Here is a 24,255-nt window from a genome sequence, read left to right on the forward strand (position 1 = left end):
TCCTTCCTTCCTTCCTTCCTTCCTTCCTTCCTTCCTTCCTTCCTTCCCTCCTTCCTTCCTTCTTTTCTTCCCTCCTTCTCTTCTCATTTCTCTCTCCATGTCTCTCCCCATATTTCTCCAGAACTGTGATTTCATTAGTTCAGGCATCTTAGAACATGAAAAGTCTTTCTACTAATACAACTAGGAATTTTAAAAAATTCAGTTACTTTCAAAGGGCTTATTCATATTGTTTACTAGGTGCAAAGCATTGTATTATGATTTGAGGATACAAATACAGAAAGAAAATAGTCTGCTATCAATGCTTACATTCCACTAACATGTACTAAGATAAGTAAATAGGAACTATATAAAGAATGATTACAGTGTGGGGGGAGAGAGGAAAGGGAGGGAAGGTGAAGGAAAGCACCAACACCTGCCAAGATTAAGAAAAGCTCTTGCAGGAAATGGTACTTAAGAGTTTCCCAGAGGACGAGGTGAAGAGGGAGAGCATCATAGGCAGGGAAAACAGACTGTGCTAAAGCCAAAAGGCTTCAGCTGTGATGTCACGTAGTGGGAGGAATGAGTAAGTCTGTTTGGCTGGAGCTTTGATCGAATGAGGGGGAGTAATGTGAAATCAGTCTAGAGAGGTTGTAACCAAATAGTGAAGTATTTTAAATGCCAAGCTGAGGATGATGCACAATGTGGGGTAAGCACACCCTGTGAATGGATACCCAGATATCATAGGGTGTCACTGAGTAAGGTTCATTCTGTTCCTATATCATTGAGATACTGGAGCATGTCATTAGTCATTTGGTCATAGGCCAGGGAGTATTAGATCCCACAATCCAGTGACACCTCAATTTTAGGAGAAAGTGAGATTCTCTCTTTCTTGGGATTCAATTAGCAAAAAGTGGTAATGCTATTATAGAATGGCTTTCATAAAAATAGTCAGAGAATAGTTCTATTAGTAAACATTGTGAACTTATTTATTACTGGCAAAGTCAGCAGAGAAACAACTGAATCTGAAAGACATGCTATGAGCTTCAAATTCCCTCCTGAGAGCCTTTTATCTTTGATACAGTGAATAAGATAATTGCAATTGGAAAAAAAGCAGAAAAAATATGTTGAATTAGTTGCTTAATGCAATAAGGCAATTCTGTTGTTCAAAGCCATAACCAGGTACTGCTTCCTCTACAAAGATTCTCCTTCCTGCATATCTCATTCCTCATTCTTTAATCTCTTCTGCTCAGTTGTTTTGGCAACAAGTTTAATTTCTTAAAGAAAAGTGATTGATTTCTTTTGGGTTGTCTGTATCACAATTACTGGAAGAAAAATAGACTGCAAATCTTTTTGGTGTTGTCAAAGATTTTAGCATCTGTGTTGATGGCCATCTAATCTCTAATCTCATAGGGTTAGATCTTATTTCCATTATTTTTTATTTAGTTTAAAAAAATACTCATTAGATACCTGATATTTTAGAGCACTTCCCTAATTGTTGTTTGAAAAAAAAATCCTGTTCTCAAGAAGCTTTCAATCACCAAGGAAATAAGCTGCACAAATAGATATAATACAAGTTAAAAGGCAGTGAATGAACAGAAGAGATCAAAGTGAGACATTCAGGCAGGAGAATCTTTGTAGACCAAGTAGTACCTGGTTGTCACTTTGAATTTCAGTAGGTTATGATGTGAAGGGTAAAGTGCCAGGCATGAGAGAAGGCCTGCACAAATCCATAAAGTCTATAGAGGCAAGAGAAGCAGTTCTAAAATCAGAGAGTTGCTAGGGGGTCTCATTTGGCTATAATACAAAATACTTGTAGTTTAATACTGTGAAAACAGGTCACATTTGGATCTGGTAGGATGCTTTGAATGCTTGGCCAAGGAATTTTTATATGACATTTTAGGCAATAGAAGCCAAGGATGGTTTGTAAGCAGATGAATGACTTGGTCAGATCTTTGTATTATGAAGGATATTTTGGCAGCTCTGTGAATGTTGGATTATAGATGAGAGTGATAGGAAACAAAGGAGATCAATTGAGAGGCTAACCCAGTGGTCTAAATGTGAAGTGATAAAGGCCTCAATTAACATAGTACTGTGTGAGTGGAGGGGAAAGTACAGATTCGAAAGAAGTGGTAACTAGGGAATGCAATTGGGGGCTTAAGAAAAGAGGAGACCATATTTAATAGCTTCTGTGTGGAGTATGAGAAAGAGCTAGTTAGAGATGAATAACCGGGTCACCATGTATCAGAAAGGCCATATGGTAATTAATCTATGACCAGACCTGACCTTTTACAAAGAGGGAGTAGTAGGCCCTGGGCATAGCTAATATTTCAAGCAGGATGTGAATTAGGGAATAATGATGATCAATGGGCCACATCCTGTAAGAAACAGAAGCATAGAAATTTCTTTGTTTCAGAAGGATGTGCATAGGTGACTTGATACTTGGTAATCCCAAGGTCAAGTAGAAGCCCCTAGTGTAGGAGACTTTTTACTTCCTTAGGTCTGATGGGTTCCTTACCCCCATAGAGCCTACATCAGTCACCATAAAAGTGTTTCTGCATGGGGAAGAAAGAGAGAGAGTAAAATCTTAACACACACCAAAATTATCAGCATGTATCCTTGAATGTGTTTGAGAATATATCCTACTTGGACTTTAGGATGACTTCTATAACCTCTGACCACAGCCCAGTAGAGGGTAGAGAAGAAATTGTAGAGAAGCTAGTAGCACAGTTGTTTGATTTCCTCTAGTCACTTCAAGACTTGGAAGGTAGAAGAGAAGTAAAGTACATCAGAAAAAACTCTGGATTTGAAAACTGAGAACTTGGTCTATTGATCTACTATGTACTATCTTGGGATATTGGACAAATCATTTTATCTATGCAGGCCTCAATTTCCTTATCTGTAAAAATAGTGTTGGGCTAGATAACCTTCCAGCTTGAAATCTATGATTAGATTATACATTTGATGGTGTGGATTGCCAAGGGTTGGGGAATAACAGGGTTGAATTATGAAAAGACATTGAGTGTTAGAATGGTAGATGGAAAAGGATAAAAGATTGTGATCAGATAAGGGAATTTCAGTATCTTAGATATAGAAGAGTTTCACTTAATGATTAGATAGTTTGACAATAGCTATGAATGGCCAAGGTACAGTGGAGATGAAAGTCATAGGAAATGAGCATTTTGAGAAACTGAGAGCTCAGTGTACCAAATGCTTCAGTGATATGGATATGGACATATCTGCCATTCTTAGGATGATGGCAGAGGTGGGAAAGCATAGAAGATTCTGAGGAAGGTGATGAAGAGAAATTTATGAAAGTATTCTGGAAGTATGTAAATGGCAAGTGCAAGGATTTGGAGAGATTATAGAATGATGGTGGTAAACCCAACTTTAGGAAATGCTGGGGTTGGGGGAGGGGTGGAAAGGAAGGTGTATGAAGTCCATTCCTGTACCGGAGATCTTGAAATTAGGAGTGGTCAGTAATGAAAAAATGATAAAGAATATGGTATCATCAGAGAAGAGTCATCAAGTTGATTCTAGGAGATAGAAACAATCTAAAAGGAAGAGATAAAAGTTGAATAAAAGGAGTTCTGAAGGGTTTTAAGGAGCCTAGAGACTGTGGAGGGGTAGGTAAGATCTGAGAAATCTCTGTAAAAAGACAAGTATCATAGGGTATAAATAGCAGCAATTTGGGAGATGAGCTTAAATGATCTGATAGACAAATGGTTGAATTAATCAGCCTTAAGTTTATCTAAATGATAATGTGATGGAGACTTCCAAATTGTTTTCCTCATGATTTAAATAGACTTGATTGCCACTAGGAATGGCCCTAGGCTTTGGTGGGATATTAAATCAGTTTTGACTGCAAATGAAGACCTGTTCTCTGTTTGGCATAAAAATCACAATTTAGGACATAATAACCATTTTTTAAAAATTGCTGGACAAATTTATTCAGATTAATATGCATCCGCTAACAAATTTTATTTTATTATGAAAAGAGCATGACCTTTATCTAACCTCTATGAACCCCCATTGTGTCGTGAGTGAAAAAGTTGGATAATGCCACCTCCTCATGGAACCCCTAGCCACCTTGGATGTTCAGCTCAAGTGCTATTTTCCACACAAGGCTTTTCCTTATCCCTTCACCCAGTTCCCACTGGCCTCTTCTTGACCTTCAGATTACTTTGTATTTACCTATTTATGTAGATGATGTTGCCCATCAGTAGATGCAAACACTTTGAGGTAGAGAACTATTTCATTTATTTTCTTTTCATCCTGAATACCTAACACATAGTTGGTACTTAATGAAAAAAATGTGTTTCCTCAAATTGAATACTTGCTGCAAAAGTAGACTGCCTAACTCCCAGGCATGTTATGCAGATTAAAATGGAAAATTCATGTAAAGCAAGGGTTCTTGCAGCATGGATCTCTTGGTCAGTCTGGTGAAGTCTGTAGAGCCTTTCTCACAATAATATTTTTAAACACATAAAATAAAATAAATAGGATTACAAAGAAAATAAATAATATTGAAATAAAGATTAAAAGTAGTTCCCATACAATTTCATGGGGCCCCCCAAATCTATCTATAAGCTTCAAGGGGCCTGTGAACCCCAGATTAATAACTTCTGATGTATAATACTTTTAAAGAATGAAAAACTGTGTAAATAATGTATTGGCATATAGAGGCTAATTCATGATTATCCAAACATGTTCAGAACATCCAGTCTCTGTAATGAAGCATTTGCTCCTGTTATAGAATGTAAATGATGAACCTCCTATCTGCAATCCACCACATTTGGAAAAGATTATTTATGCTTCAACTAAGATACCCTTCCTTCAGCTGAATTGTTCTGACAAAGATTCTTCTCATAAAGAGCTCAGCTATTCAATTATAAGAGGTGAGAGCAATAAGCTAACTTTAGTTTTTCTATATTTCAAAGGCAATATTTTGTGACTGTTGGAAACATTACCCTTAGGATTCTTTTAGAAACACAGTCTTGCCTAGATGAGACAATAGTAGCTGCATTCTACATGAAATCATTTTTTGGTTCTAATTTTATGACTTCATCTTTCCCAGGAAACACAAACAACTGGTTCATGCTAGAGAGACCAGGTGTTGATCCTCCTTCTGTGGCCACCACTAAGAATTTCCAGTCTGATGTGTTTCGAGGGATTCAAGATCCCACTACTTTCCAGCTACTTATTGAAGTTACTGATGAATTAGGTGGGAATAAAGCTAGTCAGCTGTCAACCACTACAACTGTAATAATTCATATGTTGCCCTGGACTACCACTCAGCCAACTACAGTCACAAAAACAACAATTACAACAACAGTAAGTACTTAGTGATGAAATAGAACTCCAGGGTTGTTTGAATTAGTCTATGGGAAGCGTAAAGTGTTGGCAAAGTCCAACAGGAGTTATTCCTATTTTTTGGCATTAAAGACATCAATAAAGCAATGATTTCAATCTACTTGGATTTTCTTCAACAACAAGTATGGTAGCTATCAGTCATTAATTGGGTGTCAAGATAAATGCCCTGGTAATGTTACCTCTAATCGATCCCTACCATATGCCTTCACTATGAATTCATGTAATAAGTCAATGGTGATTTTGAGTCCTGATTACACAGTGGAATTTTTATGACCAAAAAGTGCTGTACTGTAATTCTACTTTTGAATGGGGTTTTCTTTTATGTGAAAATGAAAGCAAAGTGATTTTAGTATATTCTTTTGGTTCCCAGAATAGATTTTTATTTATTTATTTAATTTATTTTTTTTTATGGGGGAAAGTAGGGCAATTAGGATTAAGTGACTTGCCCAAGGTCACACAGCAAGTTTTGTGTTAAGTGTCTGAGGCCAGATTTGAACTCAGGTCCTCCTGACTCCAAGACTGGTGCTCTATTTACTGTGCCACCTAGCTAACCCTAGATTATTTTTTTAGTTATAAATGCTACTTAATAATATTAAATAAACTAATTCACTTAATAAATGACAATAATATGAATGCTTATACTTATATGTATTAATTTAGAGAGATGTGACTCTTTTCAAAAAAGGATTTTATATGACTGATCAGTATCTTTTAGCATTATCTGCTGTTCATGGGTCATCATGATCAAAAGGATTTATTACTTGGGGGCAGCCAGGTAGCACAGTGAGTAAGAACACTGGCCCCAGAGTCAGGATGACCTGGGATCGAATCCGGGCTCAGACACTTAGCACCCACCCAGAAACACCTGGCCGTGTAACCATGAGCAAGTTACTTAACCCCAATTGCTTAGGGGCAGCCAGGTGGGGCAGTGAGTAAGAGCACCAGCCCCAGAGTTGGGATGACCTGGGATTGAATCTGGGTTCAGATACTTAGCACCATACCCAGAAATAACTGGTCGTGTAACCTTGAGCAAGTTAACTTAATGCCAATTGCTTTAAAAAAAAAAAGAATTTATTACTTGGACCTTGAAGGATGGATAGAAAATGTGAGAAAAAAAAATCATTGAGTCTTTAGTGAGAGGATCTGCATTCCCATTATACCTCTGACCTGAGATATTTGTATGACCTTGGACAAGTCATAAACTTTCTGGGCTTCAGTTTTCTGTAGAAATAGAGAGTTTGAACTAGATGACTTCTGAAGATTTCAATCCTCCATGTTTTTATGGCAAGGATAAACAACATTCAGGTAGTATGAATGGCATAGGAGCAAGGGCACAAAGATGGGGGAAAATTTTATGCTTGGGGAACAGTGTAAAGGAAGGATTTCTTTTGGTGAACAGTAGAATTGTTACTTTGAATGCTATACTGAGGAATTTTTATTTTTCCATAGACGATGAGAAACTATTAAATGTTTCTGAGAGGGTGGTTGACAAAAAGATTGGGAAATGAAGGAGGCCTGGAGAGAAAAAGAGATTAAATGAAAATGGCAGATTGTCAAGGAATATGAACCTGGTCTAGAGGTTAAGGTAGTAATAGAAAAAAAAAATTGGAAACAACTTTTAAAAGCTTGTTGAACTGAATTGAATAATACATCATTGTCTACAGAAGTCCGCAGATCTCTTCAATACTACTTAAGATTTAATGTAGTCAAGAAAATGTTTCTCTTACTCCCTAATATCAATTAGAATCTGCTCATGGCCTTAAAAAGTGAAAACAAAGGACAAATTAGAAAATGCATAGCTTTATCTTTGTATAATCATGCTATGTATAATTATATGAATATAATTTTAACATATCTATTTATTTTAAAGGTGACTATATTATGGCAGCTAAGTGGTACAATGTATAGAATGCTGGGCCTGGTGACAGGAAGACTTATTTCCTTAATTCAAATGCAGCCTCAGACACTTACTAGCTGTGTAAGCTTGGGCAAGTCACTTAACCCTGTTTATTTCTGTTTCCTCCTCTGTCAAATGAGTTGCAGAAGGAAATGGCAAACCACTCAAGTATCTTTGAAAAGCCCAAATAGGGTCATAAAGAGTTGTATCAGCAATGCCATATTCACAATGCCTATAGAGATTACAAATATGCTGATATAATTATGCATCACAAAATACGTCAGGTTTGCCATTTGGGGAAATAAACTAGAAAATTTATTAAGATACCAAAAGACTGAGTCCCAAAACCAGAAAGTGAAAGCCATCAGAGTAGTTATGACATTGGCACAGGTAGATAAAGTAGAAAGCACCCACATTCTCAAGCCTTTAAAACAGAACAGGCTACCTCAGGCAAAGGTCCTCCTCTCCCCACTCACAGCAACCACCCAGCGTCCGGGAAGCGCGCTCCCAGCAGCTCCGGCCCCTGGCAGTCCTCAGCACGAGTCCTTAGCAGAAAGTCCTGCTCCCAGCAGCTCCGGCCGCTGGCAGTGCTCAGCAGGAGTCCTAACTCAAAAAATAAAAAAAAAGGCAACCGCCACCAACTGCCAACCGCAGGACCGTTAGCTCGGCTTTTCACTTTCTCTTGCTCTGCTATGTCAGCACGTCCATGGGGCATGGGAGATCTTTAAATCCCATAACCCTTACAAGAGTCAGACACAAGTGAACAATAACAACAATATCAAGAATTTTGTTGTGAGGGTCATTTATGAATGTGTACTCTTGTATGAAGTATGTTATTCATATGTAGTCTACATACAGTACTTGGCTGGTTCATTTCAGAAATCCAATACTTTTGTAATACTAATCAATTTGATAAAAACCATTGACTAAACAGAATTTCTTTTTTTTTGTTTGTTTGGGTTTTTTTTTGCTTTTTGGAGGGGGGGGGCATGTAGGGCAATTGGGGTAAAGCAACATGCCCAAGGTCACACGGCCAGTAAGTGTCAAGTGTCTGAGTCTGGATACTGAACCCAGGTCCTCCTGACTCTAGGGCTGGTGCTCTGTTCACTACGCCACCTAGTCGCCTCTGTGAACAGAAATTCTATAAGTATGACTTCTAGATATGGGGCTTTGAAATAATTAACATATCACATATAATTTGCTTAATCTTACCTCCTGACAACATAATTGTATTTTTTTAGGTAAATGAACACATGTTCCTCCTTCATTCCCCAATTCTTCTAATCTTTTCTAACTTTTCTGACCACATTTATACTTCATTTCACTGTTGGCATGTTAATAATGATAGATTATAGCTTTGCTTCATATATGGGAATTAACAGGGGTCTTAGAAAACCTTCTACTCCAAAGTCTTCATCATATAGATGAGAAAACAAAAGCATGGAGAACCCTATTGGTTCCCCTGAAGTCATCCAGGCAGAAAATAGCAAACCAGGATTCAAACCCAGGTCACCTGACTTGAAATCTATTACTGTGGTCATATAAGCTTCATATAAACTGATCTAAAACTCTCTCTTGAAAGTTACTGTCTTTATGAAATTTCTATTCTTGCAAGTGTAAGTCCTATACCTATTTTTCTTTTAAAGCAATCAGGGTTAAGTAACTTGCTCAAGGTTAGATGGCCAGTTATTTTTGTGTGAGTGTTAAGTATCTGAGCCCAGAACTGATTCCAGGTCTCCTGACTCTGGGGCTGGTACTCTTACTCACTGCACCACCTGGCTGCCCCATAAGTACTATACTTTAACAAAGTTCAAAAGAAAACTGAGATACCTATTTCACTGTATGATGATACTAGCGCATTGCACAAACATTTTTGATAAAATTATTTTAGTAGCAATTATTTTTAACAAATTTCATAAAAGTTATTTTATTATTTTAGTAAAAAATATTTTAGTAAATTTTCAGTAAATAACATTTCCCAAATAATTACTATAAATCAGTAAGACACAGTTTTGAATAATTTCCCAAGGTTTTATATCTTGCCTTCAATGTTTTTGTTTAATTTTGTATGGCCAAGTAGAAAAGTATTTTTATAAAACAGATATGGCATGAGCTAGTGGATAGAGATCTAGCCTTGGAGCCACAGAGAGCTAGGTTCAAACGTTACCAGTGATACATATTGTCTGTGTGACTCTAGGCAACTCATAACCTTTCAGTGCTCTGAGATTATGAGTTGAAGAGAAAATGTCAATATGTACTAGTAGAGGAAGCTTCTTCATCTAAAAGTTCCCCCAGATCAGTGAATTAGCAGGGATAGTTCTTATACCTATATTTATAAGTATGACATTTTCTCAGATATTTCAGGCACTTTATTCCTTAGGTGGCACAGTAGATAGAGGACTGGGTCTAGCGTCAGGAAGACTTTGTCTTTCTGAGTTCAAATCTGGTCTGAGATACTTACTGTTTGACCCTGAACAAGTCACTTAACCCTGTTTGCCTCAGTTTCCTCATCTGTAAAATGAGCTGGAGAAGGAGGTGGAAAAAGACTCCAATATCTTTGCCCCCCAAAAAAACCCAAATGGAGTCACAAAGACACAATGGAAAAATGACTGAACAACCATTAATTAGGTGGGTTTTTATGATCCATAGTTAAGAAAATGCCTTTCACTTTATTCACTAAGCATTTAAAATGCAGCCAGAATACATCAGAATCTGTTTAATATTATTCAATAATATTAATATATTCTGTTTAATATTACAATAATATTTAATATTATTCTAAAGTTTATAAAAGAGAAATCCTGAAAATGTTATCATAGTTTTTTTGAATGGTTAAATTCATTGTTTTTCATTCCTGGCTCAATTCCACCTCTGTCTTCTCAGTCAACCTTCTGTACGAGGGGTGGGGAAATAGTACAATATTGTCTCTTTCCTATGGGAAAGAATGTTTCAGACTTTGCTTTTCTGAGGGGGAAAATTCTCTTAGCTGAGTTTTGAGGTACTAAATTTCTATTCTGGTTTCTATTAAACTTTGTTTTTAAGAAAGAAAAATTAGATATAGCACTGTAACTGTTCAGGTTATATAGCCTGGCACACTAGCTTCAGCTCATAGCTGAGTTATTGATGTCCACAGATTGCTGATCAATATTTTGATATTTAACAATAATCCTAAGTAGCTTAGTAGTTAATGTATATGTTTACATATATGTGTACATCCATATGTTCATATATGTTACTAAGTTACTCAGAGTTAAATGTTCAATATGAAGGGGATATTAAAGATCATTGAACTCATCTTTCTTTTTTTTATAAATGAGAAAAATATAATCCAGAGAGAATGAAATAGTTTTGTATCTATCTGGATATATATATACATACATACATACACATGTATATATGCACATACATATATACATAAACACATATTCACATATATAAACACACATACCCTCTGGAATATTAAATTTGTGGAAGTCCAAGGCATATCAGTCAACTGGTCATTTATTAAATATATGTACTGTACCAGACACCATGCTAGATACTGAAGATATAAGAAAAAAAATTACTAAAGGTATATATTTAGTAAGATGTGGCACAATGGATAGAGTGCCAGGTCTGGATTCGGGAAGCTCTGTGATCAAATCTGGACTCAGACACTTGCTAGCTATGTAACCCTGAGCAAATCACTTAACCTTATTTGCCTCAGTTTCCTCATTTGTAAAATGATCTGGAGAAGGAAATGGCAAACCACTCCAGTATCTCTGCCAAGAAAACTCCAAAAGGGATCATGAAGAGTCAGACATGACTGAAAACTAGTAAACAACAACAACAAATATTTAGTAAAGTAAAAGCTTTCTTTCCCATATATTTGTGAATTACTTATTTTTGAGGGTCATAAATTGGCATTTATTATTTAAGTTCAAGAACAGGTTATGAAGGGGCTGGGGGACACATTCAGAACAAAGAGTCAAAGATGGAGCCCTAGCGAAAGGGGAAGAAGGGAGGAGGCAGGGAGAGGAGAGCCTCTCACCTGTGTCTGCTCTAGACAGATCGATCCTGACTTCTGAGCCTCGATCCAGGGCACACGATGAAGCTCAGGATATGATGAGGTTCCAGGGGGAGGGGGAGCAGGTCTAGGAGGACATAACGGGATGGCCAAAGTTACACGTCCGACCAGAGGTGGGGGCCGGGATTCTCCTTGGGTCAGCAGCACCGCTTCCTTTTAGGAACTGAAGCACAGAGATTTGACAGGCTCCTCCGTCCCAGGGACTGCAGTTCTTATGAAACACTCTCCTAGTTAAAGTCTTTGCTAAAGAATTCCTCCATGGCCTCTCTGACTTCTTGTACTTTGCTTCTAGTTTCTTTGAATATGAACCCAGCTTGTAGGTGGCCTGCTCAAGGGCTGCTGCCTGCTCCCCAGTTCACCTGATCTGATCCAGATAGGGCTGAAGCGCTGCATATCTCTGGTTTAAGTCCTCTAGGTTCTACTTATGTTTACTGCAATGTCTTTCATTTCTAAAGTTTGTTCATATTTTTCACAAGTTTACAGTCTTCACTGGGGGCTCTCAGCTCACCTGTCAGGTATGTGGCCATTTTGGAGAACATGACCTGGCACAGCCCTGTGATATCTACCTTGATGGACTTCACGGCCTCCTTGGCTGTCTCCATCACTGTATTATCTAGGCTGGAGAAGGGTGGAAGGAGAAAGGATGGAGAGAAGAATGGGGGTAGGAGAAGAGAGGGAGAAGGGAGGAAAGGTGAAAGAGAGGGAAAGGGAGACAAGGGAAAGAGGAGAGGAAAGGAGAGGGGATAAAAAGGGCTGGGAATTATTTATTAATGAAATTTACATATGGGTTAGATCTTAAGTGTGATAGGCAACTAACAGATCCATGTATATATAAGTATACAAAAATAAGGGGATTTCAAAAATTAATTCTAAGTTTGATAGATTGAAGCCAATTACACATACTGATAACCAGTAGGTTTTTGGCAAAGAATGACAAAAGGGAACATAACAAGAAAGGCAATGCTAGCCATTCACCATGGTGGTTAGGCATAGCACTTTTAGGAGAAGGCTTTACCAGAAAGACCATTTGGGGTGACCAGCCAGATGGAGGGATTTCAGGAAGGAGCCCTGAGAAGCAAGAGGGAGGGAGGCAGTAGGTATAGTAAGAATTTAAGAAGGTAGGTACAGGAAAATAGGGTTCAAGAAGAAATGAGTCAAGAAAAAAAATTTGCAATATAGGGGAAGAAGAGAGAAACAGATGCATTCAAGTCATGGAGTCCTGATTTTGAAAATTGAATGAGCATCCAATGAGTTGACAGTATCCAACATTTAGGGGGGAAAATCAATTACATTGTCATTGTTTCTCCGACTTTGCAAGATCCTCGTCATTCTCTTATGTGATCTGCTACTAGTAGGACCCAGCACCAGTGTATGCAGAGGACTAGTTGAAACACAGAAAGAGATGGTTTGACTGGCACTTGTATTTGGTGTGATTTTTGTTTTTTATCTTGTATGCTTGATTGATGTATCCTTTCCTGATTCTCAGTAAGGGTGGTACTTAGCACTATTGTAGTCTTAGAGTGAGTTCATGATGACCTGAATCCCAAACCTGAGGCCACTTGGGGATAACTCACACACATATTATATATTTATATATATATATATATATATATATATATATATATATACACACACACACACACACACACACATATACACACACACACATACACACACACACACATATATATACATATAATATACATGATATAGGATGACAGTTAATTTATGCATCTATAGTTGATTTCAACATATCTTCATTTTATTTCGTGTACTTTTTAAAAACTAAGTAACCTCAATCAATCAAGTACTTATTAAATACTTTGCGTAGGCACTTGATGCTCTATGAATAGTATGATATAGTATTCATATGTATAGGATGTTTATTATATGTCATATTCATCCAATCATGCTTGAAATTAAGTTTTTGACATCATATGTCCTTACTCCATGCTAAATAAACATATAGAAGAGATTGCTTCACTGCAGAATAAGCTGAATACACTTTGTTCTATTCTTATGATAAAGTGCAGATTTCCTATTAAAAGGAGGTTCTATTAATGCAAAAAGTTGAATGATACCTTATTTTTTTTAAAAGAATACATTGGTTAAATCCAGACTTCAAACACATTCTCCAAATGTCTTATTGGTTCTGTATATTTTCATTTTATTGTGAATTGGATATACTTTGATTCACCTTCAGTTTTTTCTTCCTTATCAATATATTTCTTAGACTTTGAAACAAATTGTTGAAAGCCATAGTGATCTCAGTAATAAACTTTTAAAAATTTTATCTAAACGTACAATTTGAGTTGTTATTTTTGGCAATTAAAATTGACACCAAAATTATTAATCATTTTAGTGGTTATGTAAAAATATATGTATACATAGACATATATACATGTTTATACACATATACATATATGTTCACGCATATATGTGTATATGTACACAAACACTAGATTGTGAACTCATTAGTGTAGGGTGCTCCTACCAATACAAGTTGCCAATAATTTTGAAACTTATAGTCTTAGACAGTTGTCTGGGTCACTGAGAGGGTGAATAATTTGCCTATGGTCTCTTGTCCATTTTGTACCATGATGGAATATGAACTCAGGTCCTTCTGGCTGTGGGGCCATGTAATGTAATGCCAAGCAAAGGCAACTTCCCAAGGTTCAAAATACCAGCATAGGTGCTCTCCATTTTATTCAGTGACAAATTAAGAACAGAGAAGGTCAAAATATGACATCATTCAAAATACAGCATTTACTAAGTGTGATTAAATAATCTCCAAGTACTACCCCACCCCAGGACCTTCCAATCATTCAATCAATTACAAAGTTCCTCTTCTAAATACTACTCCACCCCTAGGCTGTACCTTCATTTAGTCCATCACAAAGCCCCTCTTCTCAAATGGAGATTAGTTTCCAATCATAAGTAAAGTATATTCATTTGTTCAATCATAGAACACAAAAAGGTCAAAAGTTCCCCACCCCTGGATCACAATTGAAATCTACCCCAGAGTTACAACAAGTTTAAGCACAGCACTTAATACCCAAATGGAGGTCTTTTCTTTATCTTGACACTAGGCAAGTTCTCAGCATTCTTTGTTACTGGGGAGACAAAGCTTAGCAAGGCCACAAGATAAATTGCCAGTCTCTTCATTAATTCATCCTCTGTCTTCAGAACAGTCCTAGGACCCCTGAAAACATTAGCAAAACCCTCTCCCAGGATTTCTGTAAACATACAACAAGAAAATCCTTCTTCAGGGCTTCTGAACCAACAGAAAGGTTCCCAGACCCCTGCAACAACAGCACTGTCCTTCACCAGTGGACAGTATTCACTCTCTGTCTGCAGGACAGTCTCAGGAGCTCTGAACCAACAGAAAGGTTCCCAGACCCCTGCAACAACAGGACTGTCCTTCACCAGTGGACAATATTCACTCTCTGTCTGCAGGACAGTCTCAGGAGCTCTTAGCCAACAGCCATGTTCCAGAACTTCTGCAACAACAGGACTGTCTTTCACCAGTGGACAAATCTGGCAAAACAACATCGAAACAGACAGACAAAGTACCAGCAAAACAGCCATGTCTCCTCAGTCCTTGGCAGCTCTGGGGGCAGGTCTCAAAAGTCCAGGGCAATTCAAAGTGGCCCTCAGCAATCCTCTCAGTCTCTCTCTGCCTCCACAAGTGCTGCTTCCAAAAAGTTCTTCTGCCTCTCTCTTGTGTCTCTCCAAATCTATGTCACCAGCTCCTCCCAGTTCAGCACTCTCTCTTCACTTCAACAAGTCCATCCCACAAGTGGGATTAACAAACTCTGGGTTTTAACACAATCAAACCAAAAACCAAGACAATACAGGGGAATCTTTAAATGCCATTACTATTACAGACCAATTCTTTGCTTACCACTCTGTGCTCTCTCTGTTCATGAACTGCTTATACATTTAGTCTTCTGAGGGTCAAGCTAATCTTTCCATCTTCATTGTTGTACCTTCCTCCATCTGTGATAGTATTCTTGAAGACATTGTACTAAGATATATAGCAAAATGTCTATTGATTTTCTCTCTTTTATATAATTAGGAGGAGCAGAAGATAAAACCAAAGTCCAACTTGGAGATTAAAATGAAGTGTCAGTGGCTACCTTAATGATCTTTTACTATCTGTTTTGTCCAAAGGGGAAAAAATTTCCACCATAACTAAAACATGGTATTAAAATAAAAGACACAAAGCTAAGCCATTAACCAGGAACTTTGTATAATGTAACTAAATACATTCCTTAGACATGTTAGTGCTTGAAATAAAGCCTAAAAAACAATAGAGGAAAACATCTCTTTAAACACAGATCTTTCAGCTTATAGCCAGAAACTCTTAGCTAAATAAAGTGTCAGTAAATAAGCCCAGTCATACCCCAGGTAAACTCACATATAATGTTTAATCATAGATGTTTCATACAAGCTGATGAAAGGAAAGAACAAGGTAAGCATTAGTCTTACCTTGTTATATAAATCAAATTTAAATCTTCCCCCTTTAAGTTTGTATCTAATATAAAGTCAGTGATTTAATTAGGTATGTACCACTTCCTTCTGAATTTCATAGGAAATCTGAAATTTTAATTCCTGAAGCAAGTGAACCCTGAATAGTAAATGTAGCCCATCCTAAAGAAGAGAGTTCAGGAAATTCATTTTAGCAGCATGGAAGGTGATAAAATGTTTTCTCATCTGTATTTCTAGGTATAGGTTTGTTTTGTAATCAGTGGCAAAACAGAAATTTAGTCTCTAAGGATAATATAAAGTAGAATCAGAGAAAATAGTATGCTGGCATGTTTGTGTGTATGTATGTGTGTCTAATAGAGAAGTGGGGGAGGGAGCGAGGATTCACTGATACATGAAAGCATTGTTAATAGCCACAAATGGGTTATCAAATGCCAAAGCAATCATGACCAAACTTAGAGGCTCTCTAACTTTGTGTAGGACTGCTCCATACATCGGACTACTTCTCCTTGCTATGGCAAATTAAGGTCCCTGAGGTTGCTAACTACTTTCTCCCCTCAAAGTTTGAGGCATGATCCTGAGATTTTGTGATATTTTCTAGTATGTCACTTATGAGTTCCCATCTAGTGACCCCATTTATTATCAGCTGAGAAATTAGCTTTTAGAAAGGGCTATTTTCTAATTAGGTGCACAATTTATTATGAAACCATTTTCATAACCCCCCCCCAAAAAAAATTTGCCTGGACCATACTCTCCCATAATTACATGGTTCCATGGACACAGTGGACACAAGCTTAGGGGTCACATGTGGGAAAATGTTAACTCAGAGCTTCTGGCTACTGGAAATCCTCTTCTCACTTCATGAAGTCTTCATGAAATTCCCCATATATATATACCTTTCCGCTGGGCTGGTAGCCTGGATGGCCTTGTAGAGACCTAAAGTTATCCTTACTTGAAACTCTTTTTCCTCAGTGTTTTTCTTAGCTCCCAATGCAAACACTGCATAGCAGCCACTGATGCTATTCCTGCTTCACCTATGTCAAATTTCCCAACATTTTAAAGTTCACAAGGTTGTTTTCTTAGTCAGTGGAGGGAGGGAAGAAGAGAGAACTCATTCCCCCCACTCTCACTTCCTTAACTATCTCTAGACTGGCTTGTTGCCTTAATCTTCTGTAGGAAGTAGCTTGCTATAGCATACATAGGCCCAGAGGTGTGGATCATTCTTTTGACCAATCCTCAATATATTCCCTTTGTGTTTTCATATGTTTTAATTCATTGAACAAAGTACTTCACTCCTCCAAAATTTATTAAGAACTTGGTCACACCAAGTTTACAAGTGATTGATTGATTCAATATATTGCCTAGGATTTGTTCTCAACTAATTTACACTTGATTAATTAACTGACTAAATAGATGTATCTAGGCCTTCTGTAATTAAATTAATATAGATTCCTATCCCCCTTCCACTTAGCTCTTGTGAAAGAGTATAAAAATAAGAGAGACAGAAAGTATAAGAGGAAAACTTGAGAGAGATTTGCACTTGCTTAACAGTGAGAAGGCAAAGTTAAAATTGTTAAGAGTCACCAGGGCAAAAATGTACCTCCCCTCATCTGCAAGAGTAATATTTCAATGATACCTTCTTTCTCACAGAGTCAAGTTACTTGTGAAGGGTCAACTAGCTTCCCCCCGCCAGTAAACAACATAGAATTTAAGCTTTCTACACACCTTTAAAAGTTATGTCTTCTCACCCTACTGGAAACTATCCAGTATACTAGCTTGAGTAACTTAAATCTTTTGGTGAATACCTAATCTGACTTCCCTTGCCTGTAAGTGAGCATCAATTTTGCATTTCTATAATCATGTGTCATCTCCAATAAAATTCTTGGTGCCTCTGCATGAAGAATTCTTAACACAGGGCACATGAACTTAATTTTTTCTTTCATTAACTTCATTTCAATTTAATTGGCTCTTGTGGTAATCCTCTGTATTATATTTTAGGTAATTTAAAAACATTCTTCTGAAAAGGGATTCATAGCTTTCATAAGAATGCTAAAGGCCTCTATGTCTGACTAAAAAAAATTAAGAACCCTTATTTATATTGTTTCCCTATCCTTTTTTTTTTAACGAAGGGGTTAAAATGGAGGAGTTCTGAAGCTTTTTTTATATGTCATGATTGTCAGTTTTAGTCATTTTCTTAAGTTGCTTAAAATGAAAAAAATAATTTCCTAGTTAAAGTTCCTAGGCATTATGGGTTGGATATGATAAATCTGATACGTCCCCAGTGGTCAAAGAGTATATGAGAACATCTTGGACTTAATTCTATGCTCTAAGACACTGAAGAAGATAGGTTACATGTTGTTATGTATGTTGCTATGCTTAGTCTGAAAGGATTATCTCTTGAGAGCTCTCATAGAATTTCACCCTCTTTTATGACAGAGACAAAAGCAAGACAATGTTTGGGTGTGGAAAGAAAGTTATTTACTTCACTTGCATATCATCTTTATACATTTTATAAAGAAATATTTTGTGAACATAATTTGTATCAGTAAGATTTTGTTTTCAATTTATTCTTATTTCTTCCTTATTTCTAGGGCAGAGATGCAGTCAATAAACACTGTGCTAAGCCCTGGGGATACAATAAGAGGCAAAAAATAGTTTCTCCCCTCAAGAAGCTCACAATTTAACGGGGGAGCTAAAATATGTTCAAAGAAGCTATATACGAGATAAATAGGAAATAGTTAAAAGATAGAGGTATTAGAATAAAGTGTTGGAAAGGCTTTCTGTAGAAGATATGATTTTAATTGGGACTTAAAGGAAGCCAGGGAAGGCAGTCGGTAGAGATGAAGAAGGAGAGCATTCCAGGAATGAGAACCAACCAGGAAAAAAAATGTCAGGAGCTGAAAGATGTAGTCACTTGTTAATGGAATAGCAAGGAGGATAGTGTCAGTGGATTCAACTTGGAATAGAGTGAAGTGTAAGAAGACCAGAAAGGTTGTAGAGGGATGGGTTATGAAGGGCTTTGGACACCAATCAGAAGTTTTGTATCTGATCCTGGAGGCCATTATAAGCCCCTGGAGTTTATTGAGTAGAAAGGTAAACATGGTCTGATTGGTGCTTTAGGAAAATCACTTTAGTGGTTGAATGAAGGATGGATTGAACTGGGGATAGACTCAGGCAGACACATCAACAGGCTACTGGAGTCATGTAGGCATGAGGTGATAAAGGCCTTCACTAGAGTGATGGCTGGCTGGTTATTGTTCTTGGTAGCTGAAGAGGACCAAAATGGCAGCACTATGTGGGGGGTCAAGGTGTAGTGTGCAGTCTGAGACTGATCAGCTGTACCACAGGTCAGGCACAAATCGTTCATATGAACATTTGGAGTGGAGATGTCTCTAAGTGTGTAAGTCTTGCATTTCTTTTGACATAATGCAATTCCACTTTGCTTACAGAGCACAGCACTATCCTTGTAAGACTTTTTCTGACCTCTGTGTGAGTTCTTGCCTTGTGTAAATTCTCCATAAAATAGTCCATTAGGCAAACATACATTTGGCATTTGAACAACGTGGCCAGCCATTGGAGTTACTCTCTCTGATGTAGCGTTGGAATGCTTGGCAGTTCAGTTCAAGACAGGACCTCGGTGTCTGGTATCTCATCCTTTCAGCGGATCTTCAGAATCATCCTAAGACAATTCAAATACAAGCAATTCAGTTTCCTGGCATTGCACAAGTATACTGTATGGGTTTCACAGGCATCTGAAAATGAGGTCAGCACCATGGCTCTGTAGACCTTTAGCTTGGTAGTCAGTCTAATACCTCTTTTCTCCCATACTTTGCTTCAGAGCCTCCTAAACACATCTAGCTCTGGTAACGTGTGTGCCAGCCAGATAAATTAAGCCTCTGTCTGCCTCAGTTTCTCCAACAGTAAAATGGGGCCCAGGGTTGTTGTGAGAATCAAATGAGATATTTGCAAAGCACTGAGCAAAGTGTCTGGCTAATGGTATGTGCTTAGGGGTGGCCAGCTGGCACAGTGAGTAGAGCGCCGGCCCCGGAGTTGGGAAAACCCAGGATCCATTCCGGCCTCAGATATTTAACACCCACACAAAAGAACTGGCTGTGTAACCTTGGGCAAGTTACTTAACCCCAATTGCTTTAAAAAAAATAGTACGTGCTTAATAAAAACTAATAAAAATTATCTATGAAATAAAAGATTAAAATGAGAAGAAAGCTTCTCTTTTTAATCTATTTCATGATTTTTTTTCATTTTCAAATTATTGTGTAGCACTGCTTCTTTAAAAATTACATGTTTTTTCTCTTCTGATTTAAACTTGAATTATATTTGTGATGTACCTGTGTGAACAGGTCGTTTACTTACCCTGTACCTCCATTTCTTCTCTGTAAAGGAAGGTATCAAACTAGCTGCCTTTCAGGTCTAGATGTAGGAACTTACGATTTTAAGTACCTAATTACGGTTTGCTGTGCCTTCCTGGAGACTAGGGAAACATCCTAAAGTAGTGTAATTTATCTTCTGGGGGAAAAAAAGAACACAAAAGCTTACTCTGGTGTGTTGGTTTATGCTGTGGAAGCTTAATGGAAACTAAGTACTCTTATAAATGAATATATAAGTATGCCTTGTAAAAATTAAGGAAGTGTGTTTAGTCACATACGCTAACTTTCCTATGAATTAAGTCCAAAAGCATTTGGCAAGTGTCTCTAACCTAAAATTTTATAGTTTTCTACTATATATGAGCTCCATATGCTGGGAGTGCACTGAACAGCTTTATTTAGAAGGAAGCTCAATCCAATACAGAAGAAAACAATAAAATTCATCTTTATCACAGGGAGCTAATAGACTCGATTCATTCGTCATGGAATTACTATTGTCCACACAGGGGCATGAGCATTAAACTCAATTGTATTTTGTTGGGACTTGGAGCATGATCAGTCTCTTTCTTTGGAAAAGTTGTTTTATTAATGTTACTTTTGAAGAATGGATAGTATTTTCAGTGTTTTGAGAAACATAAAAGAAAGCATATGTTCTTCATAGATTAAGTATACAAAGTAAATAAAATGTAAAGTACCATTTCAAAAAGGTTAAATGCTAACACGTTACACAAAAACTAGCCATGTGACCCTGGGCAAGTCACTTAATCCCAATTGCCCTCCAAAAAAAAAAAAGCAAAAAAAATGCTAATATGTTTTAAGTGCTTTCTCCATCACCTCCAATTCTCTCTTCTTGGTAACTTTTGCCAAATTTTTCTTAATGTAGAAGTGAGAAGTGAGAGTCTGTTGTCTTTGGTAAAGAGGGTAAATCTATATGTCCAAGGCAGGAGAGGAATATACCTGTGTCCAGCAGCCATTTAGGTTCTATGTGTGTTTGGGAAGTTTCAGGATATTTGTTGGCGCTGGTGGTATGGTATATAAGGAGCTTGGAACTTTGATGGTTAAGGGAGACAAAGGGCAAATGAGAGTATATGTGAAAGGCAGGGTCTTGAGTTTTAGTGCCCTTTCTATAAAGCAATACTACATTACAGAACCATGACAAGAAAGGTCTATCAGAATGGGTAAGTAAACAGAAAACTTTTGATGTGCCCATGGTGTCTGTAAAGAAGAGTATGCCCCTAGTGCACCTAAGGATCCAAAGCAGTCCAGATGTGAGGCAAGAATTCCATAAGAGTTCATGAATTCCCTTTCTTATGATTTAATAGGCTAGGACCTGAGGAATGGGAGAGCACACTACCACCTCTCCCCTTTCCACCTCCCCTACCTCTTGTTGCCATTTTATTTGACACCAGAAAGCATATACTCGCTTCTCCCCCCCACATTTATTTACTTTTTAAAAAAATGTTATTTATTTTTAACATTGATTTAAAAATAAAATTTGAGTTCCAATTTGCTCCCTCCTTCCAGCCCCTCCCCTATGCATTGAGAAAGCAATATATCAGTTAGACACCTGAAATCATGCAAAACAAATTTCTATATTAGTCGTGTTACAAAAAAGAAAAAGCAAGGAGAAGAAGGAAAATGAAAAAAAGTCATACTTTAATTTGAACTAAGACTTCATCAGTGCTGTCTCTAGAGTGTTTTGCTACATAATCATTGTAGATTTTATGCCAAATTCTTTGCAAAAAGTGGTATACAACCACTATTTGAAGGTTTTCAAATTAAAAATTGTGCTGGTGTTACTTAAAAAAAACAGGAAGATTCATCTCCCTGAGTTCAAATTTGGCCTCAGGCATATGATCCTGGGGAACTTACTTAACTCTGTTTGCCTCGGTCTCCTCATGAGCTGAAGAGGGAAATGACAAACCACTCTAGTATCTTTGCCAAGAAAACCCCTAATGGGGCCATGAAGAGTCAAAATGACTCAACAACAAAAATAAAATTTGGTCTTAAGTATCAACTATAAAAAAATTAAGCCTTGCTCTTTCTTAGCTCCCTCTTCTCTCTTGAATGAATGGACTTTTCATAACTTCATATATGACTTACAGATTTTTCTGAAACCATCCTGCTCGTCATTTTTTATAGAACAACAGTATTCCATCATAATCATATATCATAACTTGTTCATCCACTCCCCAATTGATGGGTATCCCTGAAATGTCGAACTTTGCCACCACAAAAAGAGCTGCTATAAATATTTTTATACATATAGGTCTTTTCCATTTTTCTTTAGTCAATTTGAGATACAGACCTAGTAATGGTAGTACTGGGTCAAAAGGTTTGCACAGTTTTATAGCTCTTTGGATCAAGTTCCAAATTGTTTTCTAGAAGAATTGGACCAATTTGCAACTCCACCAACAGTGGAATAGTGTCCCAGTTTCTCCATATCACCTCAAGCATTTGTCATTTTCCTTTTCTGTCATGTTAGCCAATCTGATAGGTATGGAGTGGTACCTCAGAATTGTTTTAATTTGCATTTCTCTAATCAATAGTGATTTAAAGAATTTTTCATATGACTATTGGTAGCTATAATTTCTTCTTCTGAAAACTATATGTTCATATCTCTTGACATTTATCATATGGGAAATGGCTCCTAATTTTATAAATTTGATTCAGTTCTTTATATAGTTGAGAAATGAGATCTTTATCAGAGAAACTTGCTATAAAATTTCCCCCCATTTATTTATTGAAGTTCTTTTAAAAATAACAGTTTTTCTAATTAATAAAATCTATCTTCTTAATCTGTCACCTTATCTACACTGAAAAAAGAGAAAAGCAAAAACTTTTATAACCACTATGTATACATAAGCAAAGCAAATTCACACACTGGCCTTTCATTTTTGTTCTTTATTGGTTTCATGCTTTCACTACTTCCCCTTTCTTTCTGGGTCCTTTAATATCCAGCTCTGACTTTTCCCCAGTGCAATATGCTATCTCTGGTATTTTAAAAATAATTTACTATAGAGCACTTCTAGAGAAACATAGTAGAGGAAAGGGGGTTGCAATAACAGATAAAAGAGATAAAAATGTCCGGGTAACATGGTAGTGATGTTCATGCTTCTGGGGCAACTAGGTGGTGCAGTGGATAGAATGCTAGGCCTAGAGTCACAAAGACTCCTTTTTCTGAGTTTAACTCTGGCCTCAGTCACTAGTTACATGGTCCTGGGTAAGTTTATTAACCCTGTTTGCCTCAGTCTCCTCATTTATAAAAATTAGCTGAAGAAGGAAATGCCAAACCACTCTAGTATCTTTGCCAAAAAAACCCCAGTGGGGTCATAAAGAGTCAATATGACTCTCAACAACAAAAATTAAAATTGGTCCTAAGTATCAATTATTAAAAATTAAGCCTTACTCTTTCTTAGCTCCCTCTTCTCTCTTGAATGAATTTTTTTCTGCTAGATCTTATCCTTAATAGTAGCTAAATTTTAGCTGGTGTATAAACTTGGCAAGGATAGGTAGTGTCACAATCTTTCAGAATCTTTTTCCCTAAAACCTCATCTTCAGATAATGTGTGAACAAAGGGTCTGAGATATGTACTTCTTTTCTTAAAGTCTCTCTTTCTCAGACCTTCTCTCTGATTTATTTGCCCTAGATCACCTTGTCATAGATTTGGTGGGGTTCTCCCCATCTTCCTCTACTTCTTAGCTCAAACATGAGAAAGACTTTATCTCTTCTGCTTTCTGATGATGTTAACACTCTAACTCCTGGAAGTTATATCGCTACCCGTGACAAATCTTCACTAAATTCCCGGTCATTAAACAATTGATTTACTTTGGATTTTGAAATGTCATCATCTCCCTATTGCCATAAATGGAAATTCCTTGCGGATTAGTATTATGATCTTGGCCTCCATAATCCCTCTCTCTGATGCTAGCCTCCTCAAAATTCCCAGCATGGGTTCTCTTTCAAGACTTGGCTTCTCAGGTTCTTAGAATCAACCCCCAGATAGCCCTCCTTGTTCTCCTCTCATTGATTAAGTTTAATGGATGGTCATACTTTAGAAGCAACCGCTGGAC

At 37.2% G+C, this 24,255-nt stretch overlaps 1 protein-coding gene across 1 annotated transcript in view; it reads left to right on the plus strand.

The window, feature by feature from the left end:
• The window catches only part of LOC138176027 (cadherin-related family member 4-like), a 133,058-nt gene that overhangs the window by 81,188 nt on the left and 27,615 nt on the right, over positions 1 to 24,255 (plus strand). The window contains exons 12-13 of the mRNA XM_069106754.1: positions 4,733 to 4,874; positions 5,054 to 5,310. Coding sequence (XP_068962855.1) covers positions 4,733 to 4,874; positions 5,054 to 5,310 — 399 coding nt within the window. The remainder of the gene's footprint in view (positions 1 to 4,732; positions 4,875 to 5,053; positions 5,311 to 24,255) is intronic.

This window comes from Petaurus breviceps, unplaced genomic scaffold, assembly GCF_028583685.1.
Source record: "Petaurus breviceps papuanus isolate PSGF00001 unplaced genomic scaffold, PetGlider_PUasm1.0 80, whole genome shotgun sequence".
NCBI classification, from domain to species: domain Eukaryota; kingdom Metazoa; phylum Chordata; class Mammalia; order Diprotodontia; family Petauridae; genus Petaurus; species Petaurus breviceps.